At 53.3% G+C, this 27876-nt stretch overlaps 1 protein-coding gene across 3 annotated transcripts in view; it reads left to right on the top strand.

Annotated features, from left to right (window-relative positions):
* The window catches only part of TTC28 (tetratricopeptide repeat domain 28), a 611103-nt gene extending 583802 nt beyond the window's left edge, over positions 1 to 27301 (top strand). For 2 of the 3 annotated variants that reach the window (XM_074321572.2, XM_074321574.2), the window contains 9 exons: positions 5983 to 6162; positions 8260 to 8983; positions 11421 to 11545; positions 13958 to 14189; positions 14861 to 14937; positions 16433 to 16456; positions 17237 to 17366; positions 20582 to 20689; positions 21911 to 27301. In XM_074321572.2, the coding sequence (XP_074177673.2) occupies positions 5983 to 6162; positions 8260 to 8983; positions 11421 to 11545; positions 13958 to 14189; positions 14861 to 14937; positions 16433 to 16456; positions 17237 to 17366; positions 20582 to 20689; positions 21911 to 23541 (3231 nt within the window). In that variant the 3' untranslated portion in view covers positions 23542 to 27301. The remainder of the gene's footprint in view (positions 1 to 5982; positions 6163 to 8259; positions 8984 to 11420; positions 11546 to 13957; positions 14190 to 14860; positions 14938 to 16432; positions 16457 to 17236; positions 17367 to 20581; positions 20690 to 21910) is intronic. The other variant, XM_074321573.2, reaches the window with a different exon arrangement.
* The last annotated feature ends 575 nt before the right edge of the window (positions 27302 to 27876 follow it).

Consider the following 27876-nt stretch of genomic DNA (forward strand, 5'->3'; position numbering starts at 1 on the left):
GCCCTCGGGACTGGCATGCTTGGGGCCAGCAGCCACACCGCCAGGCTGTCTAATTGATTTCTGATTGAGACATCTGTAGTAATATTCAAACGAGGACAAATGTTACCCAAGGACAGCAAACATTTCTAAAACTGATTAAGAGAAGGAAAAATGGAGGCAATTCCTTGCAAGCTGTCTGTACCACCGAAACCGGTGATAAGAACACCCAGACGAATCAGCGAGTTCCCATGAGGGAAGTGGTTCTCACCTGGGTCAGTGCTGTTGGGTGACAGTCACCTGGGTTCTGGCTGTGTTCAGGCTGATGTGCAGCAGGGGCATTCTCAGCCTTACCCTGGCAGGTGCTGGGTAAGGGAGGCACCCCTGCCACTGAGGGTGCGTGGGCTCATTTGGACGAGGTCAGCCAAGACAGAGCGGCCCCACTGCACAAGCGTTCCTGCTGCCTGAGCCGGCCTTTGGCTCATTTGACTCAAGGTGGTCCCTGGGGGGAGGCCCTGGGGGGAGGCAGGCCCCTCTGGCTCTTGCTGGCCATTGGTGATGTTTTTCAACACTCAGATGCCTCACTCCTCCGCTTCTTAGATTCTTCAGGAAAACTAGTGGTTTGGTGGCCAAAGAATACAGTTGAGTGGGTTGAATTTTTACTTTTGCATTTCTGGTTGGAATACAGTGTCTACAGTCTTGGTAGATTTCTTGGTAGATGACTACATCTTGGTAGATTTTAGTCATGGTTTGACGATTATTTCCAACAGGTCATTAATACCCCCTTATCTGTGGTCTCGCTTTCTGTGGTTTTAATTACCCGCTGTCAACCATGGTCCAAAAATATTAAACGAAAAATTCCAGAAACAAACAATTCATAAGTTTTAAATTGTGTGCCGTTCTGAGGAGTGTGATGCAGTCTCTCACTGCCCCTCTCAGGGTGGGAAGCTTCCCTTTGTGCAGTGTGTCCACGCTGTGTACACGCCCTGCCCGCTTGTCGCTTAGTAGCCGTCTCAGTTATCAGGTCAGTTGTCGAAGTATTGCAGTGCTTGTGTTCAAGTGACCTTTATTTTACTTAATCATGGCCCCAAATCCATCATAATTGTTCTATTTTATTATTGTTGTTAATCCCTTACTGTGCCTAATTTATAAATTAAACTTTATCATAGGAATGTATATATAGGAAAAAACATAGTACACTTGTATATAGGGCTTCGTACTACCCATGGTTTCAGGCGTCTACTGGATGTCTTGGAATGTATCCACCAAAGGGGGAATAGTGTATGTGATATTTGCAGAAACTGTATCCATCCATCCATGATGCCAAGATTCCTCAAAAGTATCACAGAAAAAGTTCTTCTACCTTAAAAGGTTCTATTTCATCAACTCACTCAATTAAAAATGTGAGTCCGGAAAAAAATCCTTACACCCTATACATGGTTCTAGCATGTCCAGAGTCCCAGAAGTTCTTTGCTTCTTGAATCTTTGTTATAGACAAAGATTCATTCCAAATCTAATCTACCCGAAAGCTCACGGGCCCAGGAGTTTTCTTTCCCTCCCCCATCATGATCAGGGATGTTTGTTCTTCTGACCTGTGATGCTGTGATATTCTGAGAGGCCTCCTGTGTCGTCTTGTGAAAACAAAACTCCCCACGTGTGGAGGTTGCAGGCTAATCTTTTGAATGCAGGTGATGTGTGTGGAGCATGTAGTTCTTAAGCTTTCTAAACAGGGAAGGACCCCTAGTCACCATGACTATATATGAGATCCCCACTGACTCAGAGTTCACCACCCATGCAAACATTTGGGACCTTGGGGGCTGCCTGGGAAAACCACAGACTCAGACATTTGACTTCAGGGCAAATGCTTGGTAGTAGATTTCACAGGTGTCAGGTGTCTTGGACTCTTCAAGAATGGCTGCGGATGATGATGGTAAGTGAAGACAAGAAGGATAGTGGTGACATTGGTCTCTTCCAGTCCCTGAGTTAAAATTTGGAGCTGGATGCTCCGGGGAGGCCATTTCCATGTCTTAGCCACCCGATTGTTTGTAAACGCCAGAGAAAGAGGGAATGAGTTGTTCTGGAAACACGATTGTCACCCAGAGGAAAGAACAGTATAAATAATAGGGCCTTATTTCAAGCGCCTGAAGACAGTTGTGAATTCACATTTGACCAGTATGTCCTGAGTGCCCGCTGGGTGCCAGGCCTGGTGGCCCGTACCCTGCTGCTGTTGGCTTTGCCCCACAGGCCAGTGATGTCATGGGCATGAGCACTGGCCTGTGGGTTGGAAGCTGAGGCTCAGGGAGTAGAGCGTCTTGTCGAGGTACTCAGGACCACCCCAAACCCTGTCGCGCACCCCGTGATCTAGCAATTCCAGGTCACCCAGAGCGGAGACCTGGAAGACAGCAGATGGACCCAGACCCCATGGCAAAGGCCTCTCCCCAGAATGCACCTTCCCTTTCTGGTCACTGGACCAGCGCAGCTAGACAGAGAGTCTGGGTCCAGTCAGGAGACAGAAACCACCCAGAGAAGTTTAATATAAAGACTTACTCCACGTGGTAAGAGACTTGCTAGCAGATATAAGAAAGTCTGTGGTTCTCTCAGGCTGAGGGAGTGTACCCGGGGAAGGACAAACCCTGGAGAAGGTGTGGTTCGTGGTTCAGCCCACTGGATGGCAGAGATGTTTGCTGGTTTGGCCCTGCTGGAGCCGGTCTAAAGATGCTGGGCAAGCCACAGGCCACCCTCCGAGTGCAGGTGGCAGAGCTGGCGACGAGCGAGGGTGTGCAGTGGAGTCTGGGCGCCGGCGGGGACAGGAGGCCTGCTGAGTGCACAGGTTGCGTGGGTGCTTGGGCCTGGTTTCCACGTAGACAGAGCTGTCGGGTGGTTATTACTGGCAGGTGAAGACTGTAAGGTCACAGAAGGACCAGGTTCTGGGCTCCCCTGGATGTCCTCACACACACACATCACCAACCTAGGCTGCTGGCAGGAGATTCCCTTCCCCCTGCAGCCCCTCAGCCCTCTATTGAGAAAGCTCAGCGCCCACTCGCTTGACAGGAGAATTGGCTGCAGGAATCCAGTGTATTACAGGGCAGGTGTTCACGGTGTCAGTAGCTGAGGCTGTAAACTGGTCACAGCCACCCAGAGCCACCCCGATGGCGCCCACTTCCCGCCCCATGTAAAGGACCAGCCCTCTCCCTCTGCAGAGGCTGGACCTCAGCTGCGCCTGTCTGCTCATCGCCATGCTCGCCTGCTGGGCACTTGTCTCGCCCCTTTCCATCCCGGTCTTGGCCCACAGCTAGCTCTCCAGCGTTCTTTGTCGGCAGGCACTGTGATGCGAAGAGTCCCAGCCCTTTGGTGACAGTGAAGGGGCACTTGGCCTTTTTGTCTTGTTCTACCTCAAAAGATCCATTTCTAGAAACTTCAGAGGTCAGAAAGTCCAAGTCTTTGCTGGAACTTGTTTGACTCTTAGTTGCTGAGCCCTTTTATCTTGCAAACCCAGGAATTACAAAGCCGGCAAATACCCTTCTAGACTGACAGACGGAGGCGCAGAGCAGCGTTTCCTTGAGTTGTCCCTCCTTTTTCATCTAACAGATGATATGAATTTGGATAGAGACATCACTTTATTTTCTACTTTCAAGTTCACATTGGATTATAGCTAATCTTCCCGTACAAGGGCAGTGCTCGTATATCCTGGAGGCAGAATTCAGAGACAGTTTCCAGGGCCCCTTTCCCAACATGTTCAATCAGTTTTCCCACTGCCTTTTAACTGGCGCTGTCATTCTGCCGTGCAACCTGTCTGCCCACAAGCCGATGCTGCTGTCTCCTGCCTCCTGCCACACTGCCCGGACAGGGCTCTCATTCAGAGCCCTTGCCCAGGGCTGTACGCGCGTGCCAGCTGAGTACCAGCCACGAGGGCCTCTCCCAGGAGCACCCAGATCTATGAATTGGGACACACAGTTCAGAGAAGTGCCCCACTCTCCCAGACTAGAATTTCAGAGACTTCGCCCTCTTGTCGCCATTAGCTTAGCCTTCAGCAAGTCGTGGCAGGTCTCCTTGCCCCTTCTCTGGGCGTGCTGTCTTGTGCCTGAATTACCATACACAGCTCTGTCCCCTGCGGTCACCTCTGACCTTACCCAGTACTGAGGCACATGTGTGGGGCTGTCCTGACGGGGGCTTGTCTGAGAGTACGTGTTCCAGTGAAGTCCGTGGCCGCCGGATGACACCTGACAGACTAACTGGGCTTTGGGCCCTGGTAGCGGGAGTCCAGGGAGGACCTGCAGGGGTGGGGCTGGCATCTTGTCCAACAGCACCTGGCAACCCTACCTCAGCCGGGGAGGGGTCTGGTGTTGCACGTGGCAGGTGGCCTGCACCCCCACACTGAGCACAGTAGGGCAGTAAGGCTCTCATTGAGCAGTGAGCGGTTGTCACTGTCACACTTGCTGACCCATCACCAAGGTCACTCCACTCCAACCCCGCTTCTGGCTCCCCTGGGGACACTGGGTGTCGTGGCCCCCCAGAGTGGCCTCCCAGAGCCGACTCCACCTGCCAAACCAGGCAGAGGGTTCGGTGTGGCTCCTGGTGGGGACACCAGTCCCAGGAGCTGACAGGTGGTGTGGAGCAGAGCTGGAGGCTCCCATCCTTCCCACCTCCCTGTGCCAACCCAGACGCTCATCACGGACGGGATTGGGGGCGCTGTGACACACCCCACTTCTTTCTTCCTGGGTCCTACAGGGATTGTTTTATCTCTTCCTGGAAAATATAGTTCTTAAAGCAAGCAAGAAGCAATTTGGCTTAATAATTTTTATTTCTGCTGTGTTTAGATGCCTCCAGAATTATTTTTTTTTTAAAAAAAAGAAAGAACAAAGCCACAGGGGGTTTGTGTAAACTGAATGTCCTGCCAGGCACGTGTCACTTTGGGTTAGCTGAGTGCCTTCTGCCACCCTCAGCGAGCGCCCACAGCAGTGCGTCGGCCGCGTTAGGCGTGCACATTCGCTCCTCCGGAGCACGGAGGCAGCCTGGTGGGCGCTCTGCTTGCCTGGCAGACAGAGGTCCGGGGGAGGGGAGCCTGGCTGTGACTCCCGCAGACCCAGGGCCTCCCAGGCCTACTCGGGGGCACCTCCCTGAGCACGGGCAGCAGCTTCTGCTTCATCTCTATTCACGCTGAGTCTGCCCAGCCCACTCTTCCCAATCGTTCCTTATTTTACCAAGATTCACACAGCCCTGGTCTCCATCAGCAATTCTTTTGGAAAGAAATGCGTCTGTAGAGAATGGGAATGTGGGGGTGTCTGTCTCTTGTGGGTCGGCATGCACCCCCCCACACATCCTCATGCTGGACCTTTAGGAATGATCCCCTGACAGCCCCAGGGGAGCGAGTGGGGACAGCACTGCAGAGCCAAGGGCCGTCCACTCCTCAGAGGAGCACAGAGGCCCGGAGGTCACGAAAGGTCCCTCTCCTCCAGGGCTTGTCATCCTAGTTCCCAAACCTTCTGTCCACACTCTGGTTTTCTAGCCACTTGTCCACTGAAATGGACAACACGTCCCGCTCCGGTTGAGTTCTCATTGCCTGTTTGAGAGGAGTCATTCCTACACTGCTCTTAGGGTCCCTGTGCCAGTGCAGCACCCCCACCCTTGGTCCTTTGGGGTACACCACGACCCACACTGGTCTTTCTGGGGTAACTGCCATTTGTGTTCATTCCCTGCCTCCTGTAGGAACATCTGGATCTACTGGGGCCAGTCCTTGCCTTGGTGGGACATCCCCTCCGTGACTCGTGGGCTGGGCTCCCACGCTGCCCCGTGGACCTGAGGACTCAGTCCTCTAACCTCCTCAGGCCTGAGAGGCCAGTGGAAGCCCCCACGTGCTGATGCTCCCGTGGGAGGCACCCAGCCCATCGCCCACACTCCCCCTGGACCCCTCGGATGTGCCTGGTCCTGCTAGGCGTCTTCAGGGTGGGCCTGGCGTGCGCGAGCCCATCCTGCGGGCCCCGTGTGAGCCCCATGCTTGCTCCGCAGGGCCTGATGCACTCCAGCGGCCCCGTGGGCCGGCACCGGCAGCTCGTCCTGGTCCTGGAGGGGGAGCTGTACCTCATCCCTTTCGCCCTCCTGAAGGGAAGCTCCTCCAACGAGTACCTGTACGAGCGCTTCGCCCTCATCGCCGTCCCCTCCATCCGCGCCCTCGGCCTGCAGTCCAAGGTAAGGCTCGCGGAGGGCGGCCGGTGGCTGTCGCGTTCTCCGGTCCTCCGGGCACGGTCTCTGGCCAGGAGGGCTCTGAAGCGATAGGATGTGGTCTCTTCAGACTGTTAATTGTGTGGCTTGCAGCTGGGTAGGATGACTTTAGAGGTGTCTGGAGGCAGGGGCACCGCTCTCCTGACCCCTCACAGCTCTTTGCTACCTCAGGAAGCCACAAGTTGGGTCATTTCTCTCTAACTTCCTTTGCTGTGACGTCATGGTTGTGACCTAGAAGGCTCTGTGTCGGGCGTGAGGCCAGGCCAAGTATCTGAGGAGCTGGTTGCCCACTGCCACGCAGGCCCCCGGTGAGGCGCTGAGGGAGGCCCAGCCAGCACCACACACACCCCACCCTCCTGCTGACTGCTGACCGGGAGCCCAGTCTGCCCAGCGGAGGGGCCACAGGCAGGGACGGCAGACAAATAAGATTAGTGTCAAGTGGAAAAGAATCCCACAGGCCAACAAAGGAACTAAAAACAAATATGGCGGCTTTTAAAGGACAGGCAAGGACTTGGGTCTCATTCAGCAAAAACAGGATGGGAAGAAACATCTGGAAAATTCAAGAGGGTGACAGTGGGCCATGCATTCATGGTTCTCACCCCACAGCCACCCTGGGTCCTGCCCACGGGATTAGAGAGCCATTTGAGCCAACCCTGAATCCCCTTCCCCTTCTTCAAACTCGCTCAGAGACCCGGAAGCCTGGCTTCCTGTGGCCCTTCACGGCCCCGATGCTCCCCACCCACCTGGCCCTGCACGTACAGCATTCCCACCTGTCCCAGCTGCAGGACCCTTTACCGTGAGGACCTGAACTGCTCCAGTTCAGACTGGACAATGCCCTCCAGCGGCCAGCCGCTGTCAGAGCCCCTCAGACGGTCAGGCAGCCTCCTCCCAGTGGGAGAAGGTGTCATCGGGTTCAGAATCCAGACCCCAGGCCCTGGGTGTGGGGCGTGGGGGGGGGGGCAACAGGACCTGCCTTGGCCTCTGATGACCTTGGTCATTGGCATGGTTCAAAGCAGGTCATTTTCTGCCTCTTGGGATTTTGAGGATCTTAGTTTTGACTATTTTTGTTGCTGAATTGTACCTTTGTCGTAGGACAGAGTCAGTTCAAAGTGAAAGAAATTGTTTTCTCCAAGTTTTTCTCATGTCCTTGGCTGACTGAATCCCAGGTGGCCTGGTTGGACACTGTCCCGCCCAGGGGCTGGCTCACCGTGCTTGCCGCCAGCAGCACCTGAGGGCCAGAGACCACCCGTGTTAAGAGAGCTTCGTGTTGGCGACGACACTGAGCTGGCTGTTTGCCACCTTCCCCAGGGGCTGCGACAGGCCCGTTTGCCGACAGCCCCACCAGCCGTTTCTCTTGCCCAGACTTTAAGGCATCACCAAGAGGAGGCACCAAAAAGTTATTTTGAATTAATTTAATACTTGATGTTTCCCCAAAAAGCATCAAAAGGTATCGTGGGGGAAATCAGAAATTTGTTAGACTTCTTTATGCTGATTTTATAATCAGTGATGTTTTTATGTTGTAGCACGTAAAGCAGAAGGGAATTATAATCTTTTCAGTAGGTTGTGCCTCTAAAGAATTTAATTTGGCCCTGTCTCCCCTGAGGGTGACTTGGTTTTTACACATTTTAAGCAAAGCCACCCCTCGAAGCCCTGACTCACCAGGCGTGGGTTTCCCCTCCCTTAGGGGCACACGGGGGGTGGGAGACGGTGGGCAGGCGGGCACTGCAGACCCTCACCTCCTGTACATTCTGTCCCATCAGTGCCACTCCCCAGTGCTCCCGGGGGTTAACAAACGGGAAGGGGCCTTCCTACCATCCCTCCCCAATTATTTTCAGTAGCTTGTCATAGAAGGTGTGAATCTCAGTAAGACATGCACGTGTGTCAGAATGGTGTTGAAATGAGTGTGAACAAGGTTATTGGGAGCAGAGGAGAAGCCAGGGTAGAGCCAGCCCTGCCTGGAGAGCTGGCTGCCTCTGTGCTCTGGAGAAGCCCGTGGCTCAGCCGACCACTGCCGGGCAGCCTGGCCAGTCTGACGGCGATGTGCCTGTCGTTTCTTCCTCCTAGTCTCACCTGAGGAAGACCCCGCCCACCTACTCCAGCTCCACGTCCATGGCGGCTGTCGTTGGCAACCCCAAGCTCCCGTCAGCGGTAATGGACAGGTGGCTGTGGGGGCCGATGCCATCCGCTGAGGAGGAAGCCTACATGGTGTCGGAGCTGCTGGGCTGCCAGCCCCTGGTGGGCAGTGTGGCCACCAAAGAGCGGGTCATGAGTGCCCTGACCCAGGCCGAGTGCGTCCACTTTGCTACCCACATCTCTTGGAAACTGTCGGCCTTGGTCCTCACACCGAGTGCGGACGGCAACCCTGCCAGCAGCAGCAAGAGCTCCTTCGGCCACCCCTACACCATCCCCGAGTCCCTGCGGGTGCAGGACGACACCAGTGATGGGGAGAGCATCTCGGACTGCCCGCCCCTGCAGGAGCTGCTGCTCACGGCGGCCGACATCCTGGACCTGCGGCTCCCCGTGAAGCTGGTGGTCCTCGGCTCCTCGCAGGAGTCCAACAGCAAGGTCACGGCCGACGGGGTGATCGCGCTGACGCGGGCCTTCCTGGCTGCTGGTGCACAGTGCGTCCTCGTGTCTCTGTGGCCTGTGCCCGTGGCTGCTTCCAAGATGTTTCTCCATGCCTTCTACTCGTCCCTGCTGAACGGCCTAAAGGCCAGCGCCGCCCTGGGGGAGGCCATGAAGGTGGTGCAGAGCAGCAAGGCCTTCTCGCACCCCTGCAACTGGGCAGGTAGGCGCGTGGGCCCCCGGCTGTGCCCCGGGTGCATGGGGGGCAGAGAGGGCGGCCCTGGAAGAGGCAGCACGGGAAGATTCCGGGAGAGCACCTCGTTCGCTGAGGCTTTGGTTCTCTGCCAAGTCAGCCTTTTACTGCCTCCCCATATTCAGATAGTCTTTGGACCAGGGAGCAGCATTAGAACACTTTGCCATCAGAGTGTGAATGTAAAACTCCCGAGGTTAGTGTTTACTGGATGACCCATTTTATGGCCCCTGGTATAAGTCCCGTGACTGGAGAAAGCGGTGCGGTAGAAGACCCCTAGACTTGGCATCTGGAAGGCTTGGGTTTGATCTAGCTCCATGACCAGGCTGTGTGACCTGAGGCAGGTTACTTACCCTTTCTGAAGCTCAGTGTCCTTAGCGGCAGCGTGGTAGTGGTGCTGACGATGCCTCCCTGTTCACATTTGAGACGACCTGTGACAAGTGGGTCGAGTGTCTTGTGTTGCGTGAGGAACTGCATTCTGAGTGGGCCTGCTACAGGGGCTGGGGTCTGGGAGTGGAGGGAGAGTGTTCCCTGTGACAGCTGGTCACAGAGCGGGGTGAGGAACTCTGCCTCTCAGCTCCACGTGATGACCTGTGGACCCTGCCATGTAGGAGACCCTCTCTGACAGGCTGTGACCCACAGACTCCAAACCCAACCCTGGGCCATTGTCTTCACCCCGCTGGGGTGGTTTTGCTGACACGTCCCGTGACCTTCAGTCCGTGAAGGTCTCAGAATTGGCCCCCACACCTCCCAGGGAGCTCCACCGATGCAGTAACGCGATGACGATGGTACGACCCATAAAGCAGTGTCTTAAACCTTGAGAAACAGGAACAACAAAAATCTTATTTTCAAACATTTACATTTTATTGTTTTAACGGCAAACAAATGTACCCTCCATGGATGTATTTACAAGTTGGAAACACAATGGCTTTCACCTTACTCTTCCTGTCAGAATCAATCCAGTTGATGTGTGCTGAGATTGTTGGCGTCACTTTCCAGAGTTGGATAAGCCCTGAGGTGGAGCCCTGGTGCTCCCGGGCCCAGTCGGCTGCAAGCGAGGAGCCCATGGGGGCCTGCGTGTTGTTAGATATGGAAACATTTGTTTACTTCACAAACACAACACAGCTGCAGTATTTTTGTATCCAAAAAGCAAAGTAGAATCCATCCTGTTTCTTCACGTGGCTGAAGAGAAACATTCCATTGGTCCAGCAGGCCTACTCTTCGGAGGCCCTCACCTCAGGGCCGTCCAGTCCTGCCAGGTGGAGGGTGGCCAGCAGGCCTGAGGGTTTGGGCCTAAGTTGCTAAACTGCCTCACCTGCCAGGAGATACAGAGATCAGAGGCGATGCTGGTGGTTTCCATAGCTGTTCTCAGCGTGCAGTGTCTGTTTTATACCCACTCCGGCGATCAGAAGGGGCTCTGGGCCCTGCATCGTCCCACAGGAAGTGCTGCAGGGTGTGTGGAAACCGGTCCCTGGACGTGGCCATTTATTCCCGACAGGTCCCCTACCCCCCAAGCAGGACCCCCTCCATGTCTTCCCAGTGCACTTAGGGATGTGGTATTTTTGTCCTTGTTTAGTTTTAGTGACAGTTTCAAGTCACAACTTTGTTCTGGGGAAAATGATATTTAGTGGTGCTGCCCTGTTACCCTTCAAAGCAGCATTGCCTCATTCATTCTTTTAGAAAACCTTTTCCCTCAGCTGTGTGGGGGCAGGTTGGTCCTAACGTTGCTTGGCGGCTTGAAGAGACCGCTGCGTCTGTGCCTCCCCAGGCCCTGCTTACGGAAGCAGCGTGGAGGGCAGAGGGCTGGGGTCCAGGTGGACATGTGGCCCTCCCCGGCCTGGCTGCTTGCTTGTTCTTACAACTAGAGGGAGTACCTCCTCCTGCCCTCTTGTCCAGTGGCCCCAAGGAGGACGCAGGTCATCGCATGGAGCTGAGGGGCAGAGTTCCTCACCCCATCCCTGTGACTGGCTGTCACAGGGAACACGCTCCTTTCCCTCCCAGACCTTCGCCCCCTGTGGCAGGCACACCTGCCCCTCTGTCCCCGGGCATGTACCAGACACAGATGGATTTCAGGGAAGACAAAGCAGGTCATTCCTCAGGATGGTAGTCAAGCCAGGGAGGGGCCCTGGACTGCCCAGGACAGCCCTGGGTCAGCCTGTTCCTGCCTTCACTCACGGTGCAGCAGAAAGCACCTGTCACTGCAAAGCAGCACTCCGCACCTACTGAGCAAATCAACAGTGTCGATTCTTAAAGGGAGGGGACAGAAAGGCGCCAGAGTTAGGCCCCAGCCCAGCGCCTAGAGCAGCTGGGGTGGGCAGGTCCCTCTTTCTGACGGGTAACTGTGAGGCATGGGTGAGCTGTAGAGACCGGCGGGGGCGGGCTCTGAGGTGCCCCTCTGTGCTCTCCGCAGGGTTCATGCTCATTGGCGGTGATGTTAAGCTGAACAGCCCCTCCTCGCTCATCGGCCAGGCCCTCACGGAGATCCTCCAGCACCCGGAGCGAGCCCGGGACGCCCTGCGTGTGCTGCTGCACCTGGTAAGGGGCCCGGGAGCTCCGCCCCCAGGCTTCTCATGGAGCAGAAGCCGCTGGAAATGCACAAGGAGGGGGAGGCTGAAAGGGTTTCCATGGCACCAGGGGACATGAGCAGGTGGAGGGCATGTTGTCCCCAGGCGTCTGTGGGTCAAGCCAGTCGGTCCAAGCAGTGGGCATGATGTGAGATGTCACACAGATGGCTGCAGCCCTCCTTGCCAAGACCCTGGGGGCGGCAGCCGAGGAGTGACCTGGAGCAAGGGCCCACAGCCATTGCTGGGCCATGTGGCCTTGGGCAGGTGACCTTGGCTCTCTGAGCCTCCATTTCCTTATCTGGGAGCGGGGATAAAACTTGAACTTTTCAAGGTTATCGTGAGGATTAGAGAATAGGTAAGTGGCTGGCACACAGTAGGGTTCCAGTAGCTGAGAGATGGTATTTTATAATCAGATGACATTGGCCTTCCTCTAAACTCAGTTGGAAGAAGAGTCCAAGCCTGACCCTGACCTTGGCCAGCCCAGACCTTTATACAAATGGGGGCCCCATGCCATTGTCTACACATTTAAAAGTTGTAAATCAAACCAAGAAACCGAGACGTAAAACGTGCGCCACTTTACACCTTGACAACCTGGAAGGCAGCTTCACATGACTTAGAATTCTTTGCCTCCTTGGAGTTCTGTGCCAGGAACAGCAGCCCAGCCCCAGCCTGGGGTCCACGCAGCATGGCTGGACAGCCTGTGCCACATCTAAGCTGTTTCCAAACGCGATGCTAACAGCTGCCCTGCGGCCACCTTCTGGAGAGGGGCACATGCCAGGCTGATGGAGCTCAGGAGGCTGACCCGGCCTGGGAGCGGGCTGGGGGCTTTGAGCAAGAGTTCCAAGTCTGGGGGCTGCGTTCCAGGGGGGCCTGTCCCCTTGGCCGGGCAAACTCATTGCTCCATGGGCCTGGGGTGGTAGCTATCTGCACACACCTGGTGATGGAGCAGTCATGTATGTTCCTTAAACTTAGGGTCAGCCTGAGGAGTTTGTCAGGCCTGACAGAAGTCAGTGTGTGAACACGTAATAATGCTGGAACCTGAAAACCTCTGACAGCTCTCAGGCCAGACTTGGGGTATCCCAGCTGCCTGCTACAAGGTAGAGGGGCCTGCGTGCTTTGAGAATCTGGGGAGACTGTCTCAGTGATTTTACCCTGTGTCTGGAGCCCGCACAGAGCCCTGGTTACTTGGTGCTAGGGCCCTGCTCAAGGACCTGTCACCCCCGTGTTGCCCTGACTGCTTTTCTTAGAAAACAACTGCCCTTTCTGCCTGTTTGGCTTGCCCCTCTCAGGCCAGGCTGTGCAGCAAGAGCCAGGCCTCTCAGCTCTCCCCCAGTGGGCCTGGAGGCCCCTCAGGCACATCTAAGGGTTTTCTCTTCTTTCTGGGCTTCATCTTCTGGGGTGACCACAGGGGCCATGGGTCAAGTTCACCAGCCCTTACCTCCTAATTATCCCGGGTTCCCCTTGCCCCTGTGTGCAGTGTCTCCAAGGCCCTTCTAGCCCGACGGAAAGCCAGTTGGCGGGTTGTCTGTCCTGCCTGAGGACACATTTCTTCCTGCCTGCGATGTCAGCCCCCAGCAGCAGGATTTTACTATAGGAAGAGTCTCAGGTGACATCTTTGAATGGCTCTTCTGCATCTCCAGTGATGGCACATGTGTCTCAGGGCAAACAGTATCTCCAGATGGACTGAGGTTCCCTAGAGAGAGAAACTGCCAGGAGAAGGCCCGAGGCTGTTGGAAGTGCTGTCGAGTGTTCCCAGGGAGCGGAGAGTTAACGTACTTACTTGGATGAATTCTGCCCCTGTGTGCCAGGCACTGATTTAGGCCGGGAAGGCAGGGGGGACACTCGATTGCGATGGGACACACAGGTTCCGGAGGCCAGTGCTGCAGGATTAAGGATGAGTCAGAGGGACGGAAGGGCATTGCCAGCCAAGGCCCATGACGGGCACTGCTTGGTGTGTGAGGTGTGTCGCGCCGTGAACGGGGGTGTTGAAGGCCTCGGGGTTTATCCTAGTGATAGGGAACCATGATATGGTTTGGGGCGGGCCCCTGACCTGAGATTGGTTTTCACACCAATCACTTCAGTGTCTGTGGAGGAGACCCTGGAGCGGGAGGAGGTGGGTTAGAGAAGGGACAGAATTCTTCCAAGTCACGCCAGCCTTTGCTGGCTCTGACTGTAACGTCTCCCTTTTCTCCCTCCCTTGCAAGAAGCCAGGCCACTGCTGCAGTGTCATGGTCGTCGGGCCCGAGTGCCCAGGAGCTGACTGGCAGCAGTCAGCCTTGCACTGGCTTCACACATGGGGCTTTGTGTTCCCCGAAAGCAACTTGGAGAGAAATGTGGCTGGCCCCTGAGCAGAGCAGCACCTCACTCTGCTTTGCCCTTCCAGGTGGAGAAGTCCCTGCAGCGCATTCAGAACGGGCAGCGCAACGCCATGTATACGTCCCAGCAGAGCGTGGAGAACAAAGTGGGCGGCATCCCCGGGTGGCAGGCCCTCCTCACCGCCGTGGGCTTCCGGCTGGACCCCCCAGCTAGCGGCCTGCCGGCAGCTGTCTTCTTCCCAACCTCCGACCCCGGCGACCGGCTGCAGCAGTGCAGCAGTACCATCCAGTCCCTGCTGGGTGAGTGTCAAGGAGGGCCGGGCCACCAAGGGACTGGCTGACAGCAGGGCCAGCAGGGCTGGTGGCTGTGGCCCCTGCACTGTGAGGATGCTGGGTCTCGGAGCTAGAAGGAGCTTCCTGAGAACTGGCAGTCCCAGCCAGACTTCTCCCGCTCTGCAGGAAAGGAGTGCTCTTGACCTGGTCTTTCCACCGGTAATGGCAAGGCGTCCTCTGCCAAGTAGGGCACTGCCCTGGCTCTGCCTGTTCCTGGGGCGACAGGAGGTAATGCGAGGTGAACCGCAGCTGCCGTTAGCATTTAATCGGCAGCTTCAGATCAGACAGAGCCATGCGGCCAACCCCAGGCTGAAGCGGGGTGCAGCTGCTCAGGGCAACCCTTGGGGTTTCACTCAGAGGCGAGATGCTGCCTGAGCGACTGAGACGGGGTCCTGGGAATGTGACCCGGTGCCGGGAGGACTGCCGCCGAGTCCGCACTGGCCCCTGCCCTGCCTCCTCCGGCCTTCCTGAGACCATTCTCTCCTGTGCTAAGTCACACCTGGACGCACACATCTGGCTGTCCTGAGCTTCTGAAATGCCACCAATGCTGAGTGTTTTGGACTCTTTCCCCTGGGGAAGCAGCAGGACGGTGGGTGCAAAAGCCCCCCTGGATAACACCCGTCTCCTTCTTGGTGTAGGTCTGCCCAACCCTGCCCTCCAAGCCCTCTGCAAGCTCATCACTGCCTCCGAGACGGGCGAGCAGCTCATCAGCCGGGTGAGTTAGCCAGGACGGCTGAGCCCAGGCCTGAGGGCTGTGCCGACTTGGAGAGAGACTGGTTTGGCCCTAGGAATGTGCAAGGAATGCCACCGCAAGGCTTTTTTCAGCCTTTGTGATTAGAGGGAAAAAGCGAAAGCTGGGTTAGAGAACAGCCCTCCCCAGCACGTGCTAGACATGGAGGGGCGCTGAGTCCCAAGAGCTTTGGGGCCTTCAGGGGACACTTGTGGGTCTCAAGGCATTTCCGGAGCTCTCCATTCAGTGGTCTCCCACATCTTGTCATCCCCACCCACCAGTTTTTCCTGCTGACTGACAAGTGTTACAGCCCCTTCCCTAAGCCAGGGCAATAGGTGCTCCAATACTTATTCTCAGATCAAAGTATGAACCCCACCTGAAACAAAACAGCCACTGAGGCACAGCAGTGAACTCAAACAGCTCTATGTCAAGATACCGCTTAGCAGGATTTTTAAAATACTTGAAGAAAATGTAGATCTCATTCAGGTATTTGGAGGATTCTCAGCACCATGGAGGCCCCTCCCAGCCTGGCCTCAGAGCTTGTGTCTTCCCCGGGGGACAGCCACGTGTGGGAGGGCTTCTGGAGGGGCAGCAGCCCCTGCAGAGCAGAGCAGTTTTCTTTGGTCATCTTGGAGTGTAATAATTTCGAAAAAATAATACACATTATTATATATTTATCAGCAGATACCATTTTAAGCAGAAATATTTCTATGTGGAACTCAGCTCCTCCATCTAGGCTTAACCTCTGAAAATCTGAACGGGGCCTAGAGCCTCCACGTACCTGGGGTTGTGCCCAGCCCGGATTTGGAGCACAGCTCCGTCTGGACGCTTGGTTGAGTTCCTACTCATTTTGTAATAAGTGTGTTCCCTCTGCTTTTAAATAGAATTGGGTAGGCACTTCTGGAACGTCGCACATTAAAGCATCCTGAACTCAGCAGAGCTAGAAGTCTGTGCGCTACAGAAAGAAAAAGCTAGAGTTACATTTGCCAGGCAAGACTGAGAATCCACAAAGCCAGTTGCTTAATTTCTTGCTTTTGGTGGCAGCACAGGGCCTTGCTGTCCTCCGGCCCAGCCCCAGGGAAGCGTCCTGGGCTGCCTCCAGCAGCTGGTGGCTGGTGGACACTTGCTGAGTCACTCCCGAACCTTGGACTTTGGTTTACAGAGTGGCCTATACGTGCCCACTGTGCGCTTCCCCACCTGAGTCTGGCCTGCCCTGCTCTGCTCCTGGCGAAGAAGGGCAGGGCCTGGCTGCCCCTGACCCTGAGCCCCTCGACCCCGAGCACGCGTGGCTGTTCATTTTCCTGTGTGTCCCTGCTGACTCTCGCTCCTCTCCCCTCCCGTCCCGGTCAGAGCCGCGGGCCTGGTGTGGCGCTTCCTAAAGCAGTGATCAGCTCGTGTTGCATAACAACCTGTGCTTGAGTCTAAACTCTCTTCTTTCTCTCTCTTTTTCTTTCTTTTTCTTATAATCTGCTGGCCGAAGGCTGTTAAAAATATGGTTGGAATGGTGAGTACTACTTTAAGTAGCAACTGTCGTCAGGTGAGCCCCTCACCCCACCCACCCCAAGCTCCCCTTGGCACTCAGCTCGGTAAGCACGTGCTGTGCTGTCTCGGAGCCACACGCACACGCCAACACACGCTCGGGCTGGGGTGACCAGTGCCACTGGCTCCGGCCGTCTGCCCCCCTCCTCTGCTCTGGCTCCCCTTTTCCTGCTCCACCCTTCTTGTGTTCTTGATTTGACCTTTCAAGTTCCATCAGAACAGCAGGGGCAGAAGCGATACTGTGTGAGCCCACGAGACCCCTGCGTAGTGTTCACAGACTCAGGAAATCTGAGACACCACAGGCACTTGAGTGGGTTCTTGCAGTGCTGAGGTTCTAGGATGTAACCTTGGACTCCTCGTCAGCATTTACCTCAAGGTCATAAAGATGATTTTAGTTAAATAAAGAGAGGGAGACGACCAGGTCCATAACCCACCCTCATCTCATCCCCGAGCCCCGTCTTGCGCTCAGTAACCCTGCAGCGAGTGTGTGTGAGGAAGACTCGGAGCAGAAACCCTGTCTGTGGGTGGCCCACGACCTTGAACACCTAACTGCCCTTGAGCTTCCCACAGAGAGGACAACAGGTGTGAAGGCACCATAAAGAGAACTTCAGATGTGACACACATGCAAGGGCATTAGTGATGACAGGAACAGGTGACCCAAGAATAACTTGGGGACAAATCCTACGCGGGACGGAGGGGAAGGAAAGCTGGGGGAGTGAGAGCTCACGCTGTTCCCCCTTCTCAGCTCCACCAGGTCCTGGTCCAGCTGCAGGCCTGTGAGAAGGAGCAGGACTTTGCGTCGGCGCCCATTCAGGTCTCCATCAGCGTCCAGCTGTGGCGGCTCCCAGGATGTCATGAATTCCTGGCAGCTCTAGGTAAGGACAGACCATTCTTGACTTAACTCATTTTAGTTTTGTTTTTTAAAAAAAAATCGATTTTTCTCCTATTTTCTGTTGGGTAAAGTTGGTCAATTCTTAGGGGTTTTTGTGTTTTCTTAGATATTTTATTACTCGGTAGTTAACTCAAAGATTCTAGTGCTTTAGTACAATTCCCAAATGGCCCCCCAGGTTTGTCCCATTTCCCCGATGTTATCATTTCGTCTGTCTCATTTGTAGTCATCTTACTAGGAATCTGATAGATTCCAGTATTGTTGGGAGTCAGGCCGTGATTAAAAACTAAAGAAAATAGTCACAAAATAATGGTTTTAATGTTCTTTTTCACTGGCTACTGGAAACTGGCAGGAAAAAAATACAATTGAAATGACCTTTGATTTGACCATGGGGACCTAGAACGGCACATCCAGAGCCCTGTCCGATTCAGGACTCTTCCTTTTCAACACTAACGCGGCAAAGCAGCCCTGATGGAACCGCTGCTTAGAACAGGTGCATCTGTTGCTAAACCACAAGAGACTGTAAGCTGCTCTCCTGCTCCACTTAAGAGCCCGTGTGCCATTCACATCGTAGCTCTTTTGCAAACACCTGTCGTGTGCCAGGCAGTGTTCTAGGCAAAGGACAGAAAGCCCTGTCCTCTTAGGGTTTGTTCTCATGGGGAAGACAGACAGACAGTAATTACCTAACCTAAGGGGAGCACCTTAGAAGATGAGGGTGCACTGTGGCAGAAAACAGCGTCGGGGTCCTAGTGACTGGCTGGCTGGAGGAGTGCGGGTGGGGGGGCAGGCCCAGAGAGCCTGTGGATGTTTGCAGGATGGAAGAACCAGGCAGAAAGAGGCCAAGTTTGAGGCCGATGAGCTGGTACAGGGGACGGTGGGTCTCCAGGCCAGGGAATGGCCTTTGGTTTTTAACCTGAGGGAGCAGGGAGTCTTTGGAGGATGACACAGCCTGAATCACTATTATAGGGACCGGCCACCAGACCTGGCAGGGCAGCAAGTCCTTCAAAAGGGAAGTTTCTTCTGCCTATAAGGCCAGGACAGTCAGTATTGGGCCGTCTTTTCTAACCCACTCTGTACATGGCCTTTCCCAGCCCACCTCAGTTTAGGGCTGGCTCCATTTGACTTCAAGTAAAAGGGGAAACCCACAATGCCCCCCACCCACTGGGGCCCCAAATCCCGTGAGTGGACATTTTGATGATGCCCTTTATGATTTGTACTATTTGCTTATTTTCTGTTGACTTCAACAATCTTCTTGGTTTAAACATAGTACATTTATATTTAATGAAATGTACCGTGTTTCCCCGAAAATAAGACCTAGCCGGACAATCAGCAAAAATGTGTCTTTTGGAGCAAAAATTAATATAAGACTCGGTCTTAAATAATATAATAGAATACCGCGTCCCATATTAAGTTTTGCTCCACAAGATGCATTAGAGCTGACTGTCCGGCCAGGGCTTATTTTCAGGGAAACAGGGTCGTCAGTAGCAAATGGAGCAAGAGTGAGAAGGGCCAGGTCCACGCCCAGGATGGGTGTCTTCTCACTTCTGTCACAGGCTAAGGCTGGGCTTGGGACAGTGACCAGGACACAGGTGAGGTAAGATGAAGTCAAGACCTTCTTTCATAAAGGAAAAGCTCGTCCTCATGCAGGGCCTAAGCTTCCCGTGGGTGGGGGTGGGGATGGGGGAGCCAGCCCTCCTCCCCTATGAACTGGACGGTTTTGATGCCCCTTTGCCAGGGGTATCACTGGCTCTCTGGTGCTGGGATTGTGGGTGATCTTCATTGATGTTCCTCTACTTCTCCGTACTTCCCAAATCCCACTGATATGTAAGGCGTGAGTCAGTGTGCACACACTCATAACCTACGTGGCTCCCTCCCTCCGAGGGCTCCAAGGCTCAGAGAGACGCCCTCCACATTAATCATTCGCCATCACAGCCCATCACAGGACGGTCGGTTAATCACAGGACTCGATTCTCTTGGAGCAACCAATTCAAATCATTTTGGTAAAAGAGGTTTCCAACTAAAATATTGCATTTATATTATTAATTTGTTTTTAATGCCGAGTTCTCTGAGACCTTCCTGTTGCTTCCAGGGACTGTTTATTTTTGAGTTCAGAGAGGAAAACGTCCCACAGCAAGCAGAATGCTGAGTGGCTCCTTGAGTGAACCTAATTCCCCCAGGAATGCCAGTGTCACACCAATATCAGAATCCTCGAGTAGGAATAAAAATACAGACCCAGATTTCTCCTTTGGTAAAAACGCTGCGTCATGAAACGCACAGCACGCTGAGCACCGGCAGCCCTGTCGTTGGAACGTTGTGAGATCACAGGGCCTGTGCCCTTGGGATCTTCCTTCGGCACCAATTGTTTGCACCGTCTCAGCCGAGCTCAGTGATCCGCTGAGGAGGCTGAGTGAACGTTCTCAGGGCTGAAGGCTCTCGGGCTCCAAATTCTTGCTTGCTGGTGCCTTACTGTGGACACCGAGTCTGTTTGGCTTCTTCTTCCTGAGTGCTTCCTGAGGAGGTGTACTGGCTGCCTCTGCAATGTCTGCTAAGTGGAAGTGTTGTGGCAACAGCTCGTTAGTCAGCCTCCTGCTCAGGAGGCTCATGCCCTGTGCTGTGCCTGCTCCAGGTCTCAGCAGAACCCTAAGACTCAGGGAGCAGCCCCCCTGGGCTTTGGCAGAGTGGAGGCCCTGCAGGGCAGTTCAGCCAAGGTAGCCGATTCTCCACCGTCGCAGAGCTCAAAGCCCTTGGTGACAGACCCTGAGCATTTTGGAGACATGGTCCTTGCCCTTGAGAAGAAGCTTCCACCGTCCGTGCGCCAGCTTTCAATACTGGACTCAGTGCCCAAGGCAGTGGCCAGTGTTTGTCCTGGGCAGTCTCCTTAGTGGGCTGTTCTGCGAAGGAATGGAGGAAAAAAAAGGTTAACGAGCCTTCCTAACACCGACCTGCCCCTCTCACGAATGCAGTTCTGGGCGGGAAAGCAGCCAGTGCTCTGTGAAGGCACAGAGGGGAGCCAGGCCGGGAGGTCTGCACACGGCAAACGGGAAGCCCCGAGGGCCCGGAGTTACGGGTGAGGGAGCCCCATTTGCTGAGGGGCCTGCGGGGGTTCCCATGGCACTGTACACAGAGCCCTACAGCTCTCATCTTTTCAGGATCTAGAATCTTCCCTAAGGAAGCAGATGTTTATATATTCTGTTCCTCTAGGTTTTGATCTCTGTGAAGTTGGTCAGGAGGAAGTAATCCTGAAAACCGGGAAACAAGCCAATCGGAGAACTATGCACTTCGCGCTCCAGTCCCTGCTCGCCCTGTTCGGTACGTGCTCCGCCCCGCCCCGCTCGCCCTGCGCCCCCCGGGGGCGGACGCCAGCACGAACGTTATGGGGGGAAAGTGAAGAAACGGTTTTGTATGTGTGTTAGGGGCTGTTCAAGAGCAGTAAACAAAACTGCCTACTCTCCTGGAAGTTACAATTAAAATCCGCGCAGTGTATGGATGAGGGGTTGCCAAATGCTAATAAAACAAGCGGGGGAAGGGACTAGAAAGCGCGAGGGTGGGCGCAGCGCGGAAGGAACCAGAGAGGAGCCCAGATCCCTGGGATTGCGCCTGGGACTGGGAGGCGGTTTTCAGGCCCCGAGCGCACACCTGCCTGACTGACCTTCTCCAAGGGCCATGCAGGCTGCGCACTAAATGCTGGCTCGGTGGTAGCCGTGGTCTGAAGGCAGGACAACAAGATGTGCTGAAGAACGTGGGTCAGACAGGAGAGGGTCAAAGGCGATGCTGTGTGTTTTGGACCAGCTGCCACAATGACGCTGCCTTTGGCTGTGACCTTGAAAGTGGCAGGAGGGCCTTGGACACGTTCAGTTTTGAAGTATCATTTAGACACCTATCCAGGCAGCTGCGTCTCTGAGTATGGAGTTCAGGGAGAGGCCGCTGTGGAGACCTGACTGCATAGGCGTCCGAGGGGCACTGCGGGCGGGACCCAGAGATCACACAGATGAGGGGCCCTGGAAGGAGCGTTCAGTGAGGGCAGGGTGTGCTCGTGTGCAGAACTGAGCAGTGAACACCGAGGTGGCAGCCTGGGCACACGGTGACCTTGACAAGAGCTGGGGAGGCCAAGAGCCTGAGTGGAGTGGGGTAAGAGGGTGGGAGGGGAGGCGGGGCGTGGGTGTAAACTTCTGAGGAGGCTGCTGGGATGTAGACTAATGGGGCTGCCGCTGGAGGGACGGTGGGTGTGGGTCTAGGACAGGGGACATCACAGGCTGCCCACCGACCCGGTCAGAGCAGGAGGCCGATGGGGGTCCCATGAGACGGGGAGCAGAGTCCAGATGGGCACGGTGGTGGGGGTCTGCAGCGTGCAGGCCTCTCAGATCTCCTAGGGGTTTTTCAGGTTATAAGATGAATTCAAGTTGCATAGGAGTCACACTTATATAATTCTTTGCTAGCTTATATGCATATAAATATGCTTGTGATTTTGAAAGAAAAATCAAAACTATGTAGAATTCTAACTGCCCTCTGGGCGCGTATGTTTTGTCTTAGATTCCACTGAGCTGCCCAAACGCCTCAGCCTGGACAGCTCGTCCTCCCTGGAGTCCCTGGCCTCCGCCCAGTCTGTCTCCAACGCCCTGCCCTTGGGCTACCAGCACCCTCCCTTCTCTCCCACGGGTGCGGACAGCATCGCCTCAGATGCCATCTCCGTGTACAGTCTGAGCTCCATCGCCTCCTCAATGAGTTTTGTCTCCAAGCCCGAGGGTGGGTCAGAAGGTGGGGGGGCCCGAGGACGGCAGGACTATGACCGGTCCAAGAATGCTTACCCGCAGCGATCCACCCTGCCTCGGAGCCAGCTGTCCCCCCAGACCCGCCCTGCAGGCAGCAAAGATGAGGAGGAATATGAAGGGTTTTCCATCATCAGCACTGAGCCTCTGTCAGCCTACCAAGAAAACAGAAAGACGTGCTTCTCACCAGATCACAAACAGCCCCGAGGAGGGGCACCTGGGGGTGGGAAAGTTTCCGCAAGCTGCAAGGGGAGCATAAGCACTCCAAATTCTCCAGTTAAAATGACTCTGATCCCCAGCCCAAACTCACCCTTCCAAAAAGTTGGAAAACTAGCCAGTTCAGATACGGGAGAATCAGACCAGTCTAGCACAGAAACAGATAGCACCGTGAAATCCCAAGAAGAAAGCAACCCAAAGCTTGATCCACAAGAGTTGGCCCAGAAGATTCTAGAGGAGACACAAAGTCATCTCATCGCGGTAGAGCGTCTTCAGAGGGGCGGCGGCCCGACCAGCAAGAGCAACAACCCAGAGGACGGCATTTCCGTGCCCAGCAGCGCCGCCGTGTTCAGAGCCTCAGAGACGAGCGCATTCAGCAGGCCTGCCCTCTCCCATCAGAAGAGTCAGTCGTCACCCGTTACTGTTAAACCAAAGCCGCCGGCCAGAAGCTCGTCCCTGCCCAAGGTGAGCTCGGGGTACAGCAGCCCCACCACCTCGGAGGCGTCCATCAAAGACAGCCCGGGCCAGCACAGCGGCCGGCCGTCCCCCGGCTCCGACTCCCAGACCTCCCTGACCGACCAGCCTCTCTTTAAACTGAAGTATCCCAGCTCTCCTTACAGCGCCCACATTTCCAAATCCCCGAGGAACATGTCCCCGAGCTCAGGCCATCAGTCCCCTGCTGGCAGCGCGCCGTCCCCCGCGCTGTCCTACTCCTCGGCCGGCTCCGCCTGCTCGAGTCCCGCGGACGCTCCCGACATAGACAAACTGAAGATGGCGGCCATCGACGAGAAGGTGCAGGCCGTCCACAACCTGAAGATGTTCTGGCAGAGTGCCCCCCAGCACCCCACAGGACCGATGAAAATATTCCGGGGGGCCCCTGGAACGATGACTTCCAAAAGAGATGTCCTCAGTCTATTAAATTTGTCACCTCGGCACAATAAGAAGGAGGAAGGAACAGACAAGCTTGAACTTAAGGAGCTGTCTTTGCAACACCGCGGAGAAGTGCCCCCGAAGGCGCCCCCCAACGGGCACTGGCACAGCGAGAGCACGGCGGTGAGCGCGCTGCCGCTGCCCGCCAGCCCCCCTGCGGCGGCTCCCACTCGCCCTTTGAGACTTCCTTCTGGAAACGGCTACAAGTTCCTGTCCCCAGGAAGATTTTTTCCTTCCTCTAAATGCTAAAGCATCTTTTATCCGCACTGACTCAGAGCAGCAGCCGCAGGGAGGGTCTGGGCATTCATTCACTCGGCCTGAGCGCCACGAAGCCACCAGCCACCTCGCCATGGGCGCGCTCTCCGGGCCAGGGGCAGCCACGCCCAGAGGCCACCACACACACGGATGGTGGCTTCTCTGGGACTCCGGGCCAGATTCACCAAAAGCCAGGACTTCTGTGGGGGTTGGTACAGGAGGCTCATGGAATTTTCTACACACTTCACCAAATGTTTACCTTTGAACTCCCTGCTTCTCTTCTTGATTCTTCAACAGGATTTTTGTACAAAAATGGTCATGGTTCTGGGGTGGGGAGAGGAAAGGGAACACATATTTTGCTAAGAGGTATATATGCAGTACCTTTTATACACAGAAATACAAATAGAGCTTTTATAAGGCTTTCAGGTGCTGGTTGGGGGTGGGATATATAAAATCTCTCTAACTTGAATTCTACATGAAAGTGTTATATTAGCCAAAAACAGAATTATGGTTTTTAAAATGCCAATGATTTGTAATTAAATTGTAGCAATTTTGGTCTCATGATATTGTAACGTCACAGTAACGATGCAATAATTCACATGGAAACAGCGCTTCCAATCTGAAACCGGCTTCATCGAGCTCTACAAATGTCCTTGGGGCCCCACTGTCAACCAAACTTGAATTTTCTTAAAAATTTTATGTAACTCTTATCCAGGCATTTCAGAACTATGCAATTGTGATTTAAAATGCAACTTTGTGCTTTTAAAACATTACTGACCTTTTTTGTACGTGGATAAACAACTTGGTTTTATTATCAATAGTACTTTGCATTTATAGCTATTATTTTTAAAAGCTCAACAAGTTTTTTAAAGTGTCAAATTTTGAATAGTCGTCAATAAGTAATTATCAAAGTTTTGGGGGGAAAGATTGAAATTAGTCCTTATATGCAAAAAAAAAACAAACAAAAAAATCCCCGCCTAAGTAGATTTAACCAGAATCTAGCCTTCCAGCTCCTATTCCCTTTACCAGCTGCTGAATTCTATTCTCCGTTCCCATCTCCAGGCCTCTAGAACCACTTCTATCTCACTCTGCTGCCAGGTTCCCACAACCCAGCTCCCCACGCCTGTGAGATGCGATGACCCCTCATCTCAGTCGTGACCAGCGCCCCTTGCTCTGCGTCTGCAGGACAAGAACACACAGAAGGCTTTACTGTCCACAGCCTGAGAAGTGGGGGCTTTTGCTGGATTGACATCCAGATGACTGCTGAAATATGGACACAGACAGCCCTAAAAGTGTTGCCAGCTCGGAGGAGCCAAAAGAATAAAGAGTCTGTGGAGGGGTGACCATTAACTTATTTGAATAAAGAAATGAAATGCTGAAAACCATATTAGTACTAAGTTTAGTTGGAGAATGTTAGGTAATGCTAAAATTACAGTCCCACCATCCTCACTGTGAGGGTGTATGTGTGTCACATGAAGGTGGGCAGCCACCCAGCCGCTGGCAGGACAGACGCCAACACCAGACCCCCAGGTAGTGTTTTAACCCTGGGTGGGGTCTCACCTTATAAACATACACTGACCACTTGCCCTATTCCTCGCTGTACTCTGAAAAGAGGAAAGGATGATATTCAATTTGTTATTCTTCTGAGCTACGTCAGAGGTTTCTGCATTTAACGCCAACGGCCAGGTGGATGAAAGCAAACAATAAGGTGGTCTCATTCTAACCCTGATTCCAACACTGGAAGAAAAATGTAAAGAAGCCAGCAAGTAAGAGGTCGTCTTTATGTCAGCAGGGAAAACAATGAATGGTCAGAAAAGTACTAGTGTAGCAAATGAAAGCCAAGTTTATAGCACTGTGCATTAGATAGCAAAATCAGCTCCTCAACAACAAAAACTAAACCTCAAAGGAAATTTCTGAATCCATCTGTTGATAGTGGGGCTGTTCCTTTCTCAGCAAATCTCAGCCTCTTTCCCAAGTGCCAAGGAGCCCTGGAGGAAAGGCCTGGGGTCTGCTCCATCCGTGAGGATGAGGTGCTGCCCAGGTGCCCCCTCTAGGGCACACCCTCCACCACCCAGACCACTTCCCGGGGTTACCAAGCCAGCCAGGAGGACTCGTGGATCCTCACCTGGTTTCAGTCCTACGTACATCGTTGTTTTAGGTTTCATGTTGAAAAGCCAAATGGTATATGTGATTTTTAAATTTTGTCCTAGATATAAGTTTCAATGAAGGAAAGCAAAGATGATGAAATCATAGGACCAAACTAAAAATCATTGTAGAGTCACTACTTCTTTATGTTCACTGTCAGTCTTGGTGTTTTTCTACGAGTGAAATGGATGTAAAATCAAGGTGACTTTTTCAGGCTACGCTGAAAAAAGTATGCACTTAAAAATTACGTGAGAGTGTATAATTCACAGATTTCTTTGTACAGATAGGGGTTGGCAAACTGCAACCCACAGGCATACTGGTCAGAGGCCTGGTTTTTTACAGCCATGAGCGAGGAATGGATTTTACATTTTTAAATAGTTATATAAGTACCTACATAATGTTCTTGATTTTGCCTCTTTGTCCACTAAGCCTAAAATATCGGATACCTGGCCGTGTAAGAAAGTTTGCTGACTCCTGGTATCGATACCAGAAAACAATTAGAATAATGTGCTGTTTCTACAATCTAGGGAAAGTGAGTATCAGGTTGTGGACAAAATTGACGGGCGTGCATGGCACCCTGAGCCCTGTGGGCAGAAGCAAGTGATGCCTCCGCAGGATGTGGGTCTTTGCCCACTTTGGAAGGAGTTCATGCATGTGGGTAAAATTTACAAAATTTTTTTTTTCTCCATGTACAGATATCATTGGATATAATTCTTTCTCAGCTCAGGAAACTGGCACGCCCCTGCCCATACTCTCCTCCAGACGCAAGGACACTGAACACCAGCAATAAAATCTCCCTCTCCTGGAAACCTTGCTATGACCACAGAGCAAGGGAGCAATGGGCTCTACCTTAATTCTCACTAGTGTGCTCAACTACTTGGCTGATTCAAACGAAGTCAAAATACCAAGACAGAAGGAGTTACTAAAATTTCCATTTTAATCCACATTCGTATGTAGTAAAATGAAAAAACTTCTCACCTCCATCCCATTTGAAACAATCCATGGTCCACACGGATACTTGCTGGGTCTCAGCAGGAGACCAGGGGCCGCACACACCGCCCTTACCCCTGACCTTGTCTGTCCGGTGACTCTCAGCAGGTGGTCATTGTAGCCAGTCTGCAGTACGGTGCCTGCCTGTCTCGCTGTCTCCCACAAGAACTGTCACTGTTAGTTTCTGTTCAGGTTGGAAAAAACGCCACGCAATAATCTGGTTTGCTTTTAGTATGTAGGCAGAAAGTGAAAACTGTATAATTTTCATCACATATTTTGTTGTTTTATCTAAAATGATTGTACATGTGCTTTGTGAACTAGGGCCTTGTTTGTGCCAGATCCGTCAAAGGTGTTCCATGTAAGGACACGTGCGGTCACCTCTCCCTTCCTCAGACCCCTTCCCCACTTGGCACTCATGCCCCTCGTATGCAGTGTTAGCCATCTTTGGCCTATGTGGACTTTTTTTGTAAATTACACAGTTTCCAGATGGCATTAAACTTTTTATATTATGAAATTTATCATGTAAAAAGAACTTCATATTTTTATTGAGACTGCTAAGGCACTTGGCCTTCCTTTGTGATTTCAGTGTCTATTAAAGCATGAGTTCCCTCGGTTTTAAGTGCTGTATCTGCATCTCTTTCTGTGCACAGTCCATACTTTCTAGCTTTCTTGGCAGTACAGAGTGGCCATGTGTATTAATGAGCGCGTATCTCTGTCTAGAGTTTTATCCTTATAAATACACTGGAACCTCCCATTCGCCAGGAGGAGAGCCCGAGGGAACATACCGCAGAGCCGACCTGCACCCTGGCTCCTCCAGGCAAGGCACGAGGCCCTCTTAGTGGGGGGCTGTTTAGATGACTAAACACATCTGATCTTCTGTGATCATAGTTGGAGGACCAGAAAATTCTACAGTTGTACAAATATTTAGACCAAAACAAACAAGCAAAACAGCTCATTACCAGAGTCCTGTATCTAAATACTTCCAAGGAAAGTATTTCATAAAGAAGAAAAGCAATCCTACGTGTAACAGTCTGAGAGGCATGAAGGAAGAGTGGACAAAGAACCAGGTAAATGTGAATAAACTGGAACAATACTGATTGTATTGAAAGAGTAATGTCTCATTTATGGAGCAATAACAAATTAAAATACTAAACAGTAATATGCAAAGCAAGGAAGTTAAAGTGTTGTAAGTTG

This window comes from Rhinolophus sinicus, chromosome 9 (genome assembly GCF_057876585.1).
Source record: "Rhinolophus sinicus isolate RSI-liver-muscle chromosome 9, RSI-T2T, whole genome shotgun sequence".
Classification (NCBI taxonomy): Eukaryota; Metazoa; Chordata; class Mammalia; order Chiroptera; family Rhinolophidae; genus Rhinolophus; species Rhinolophus sinicus.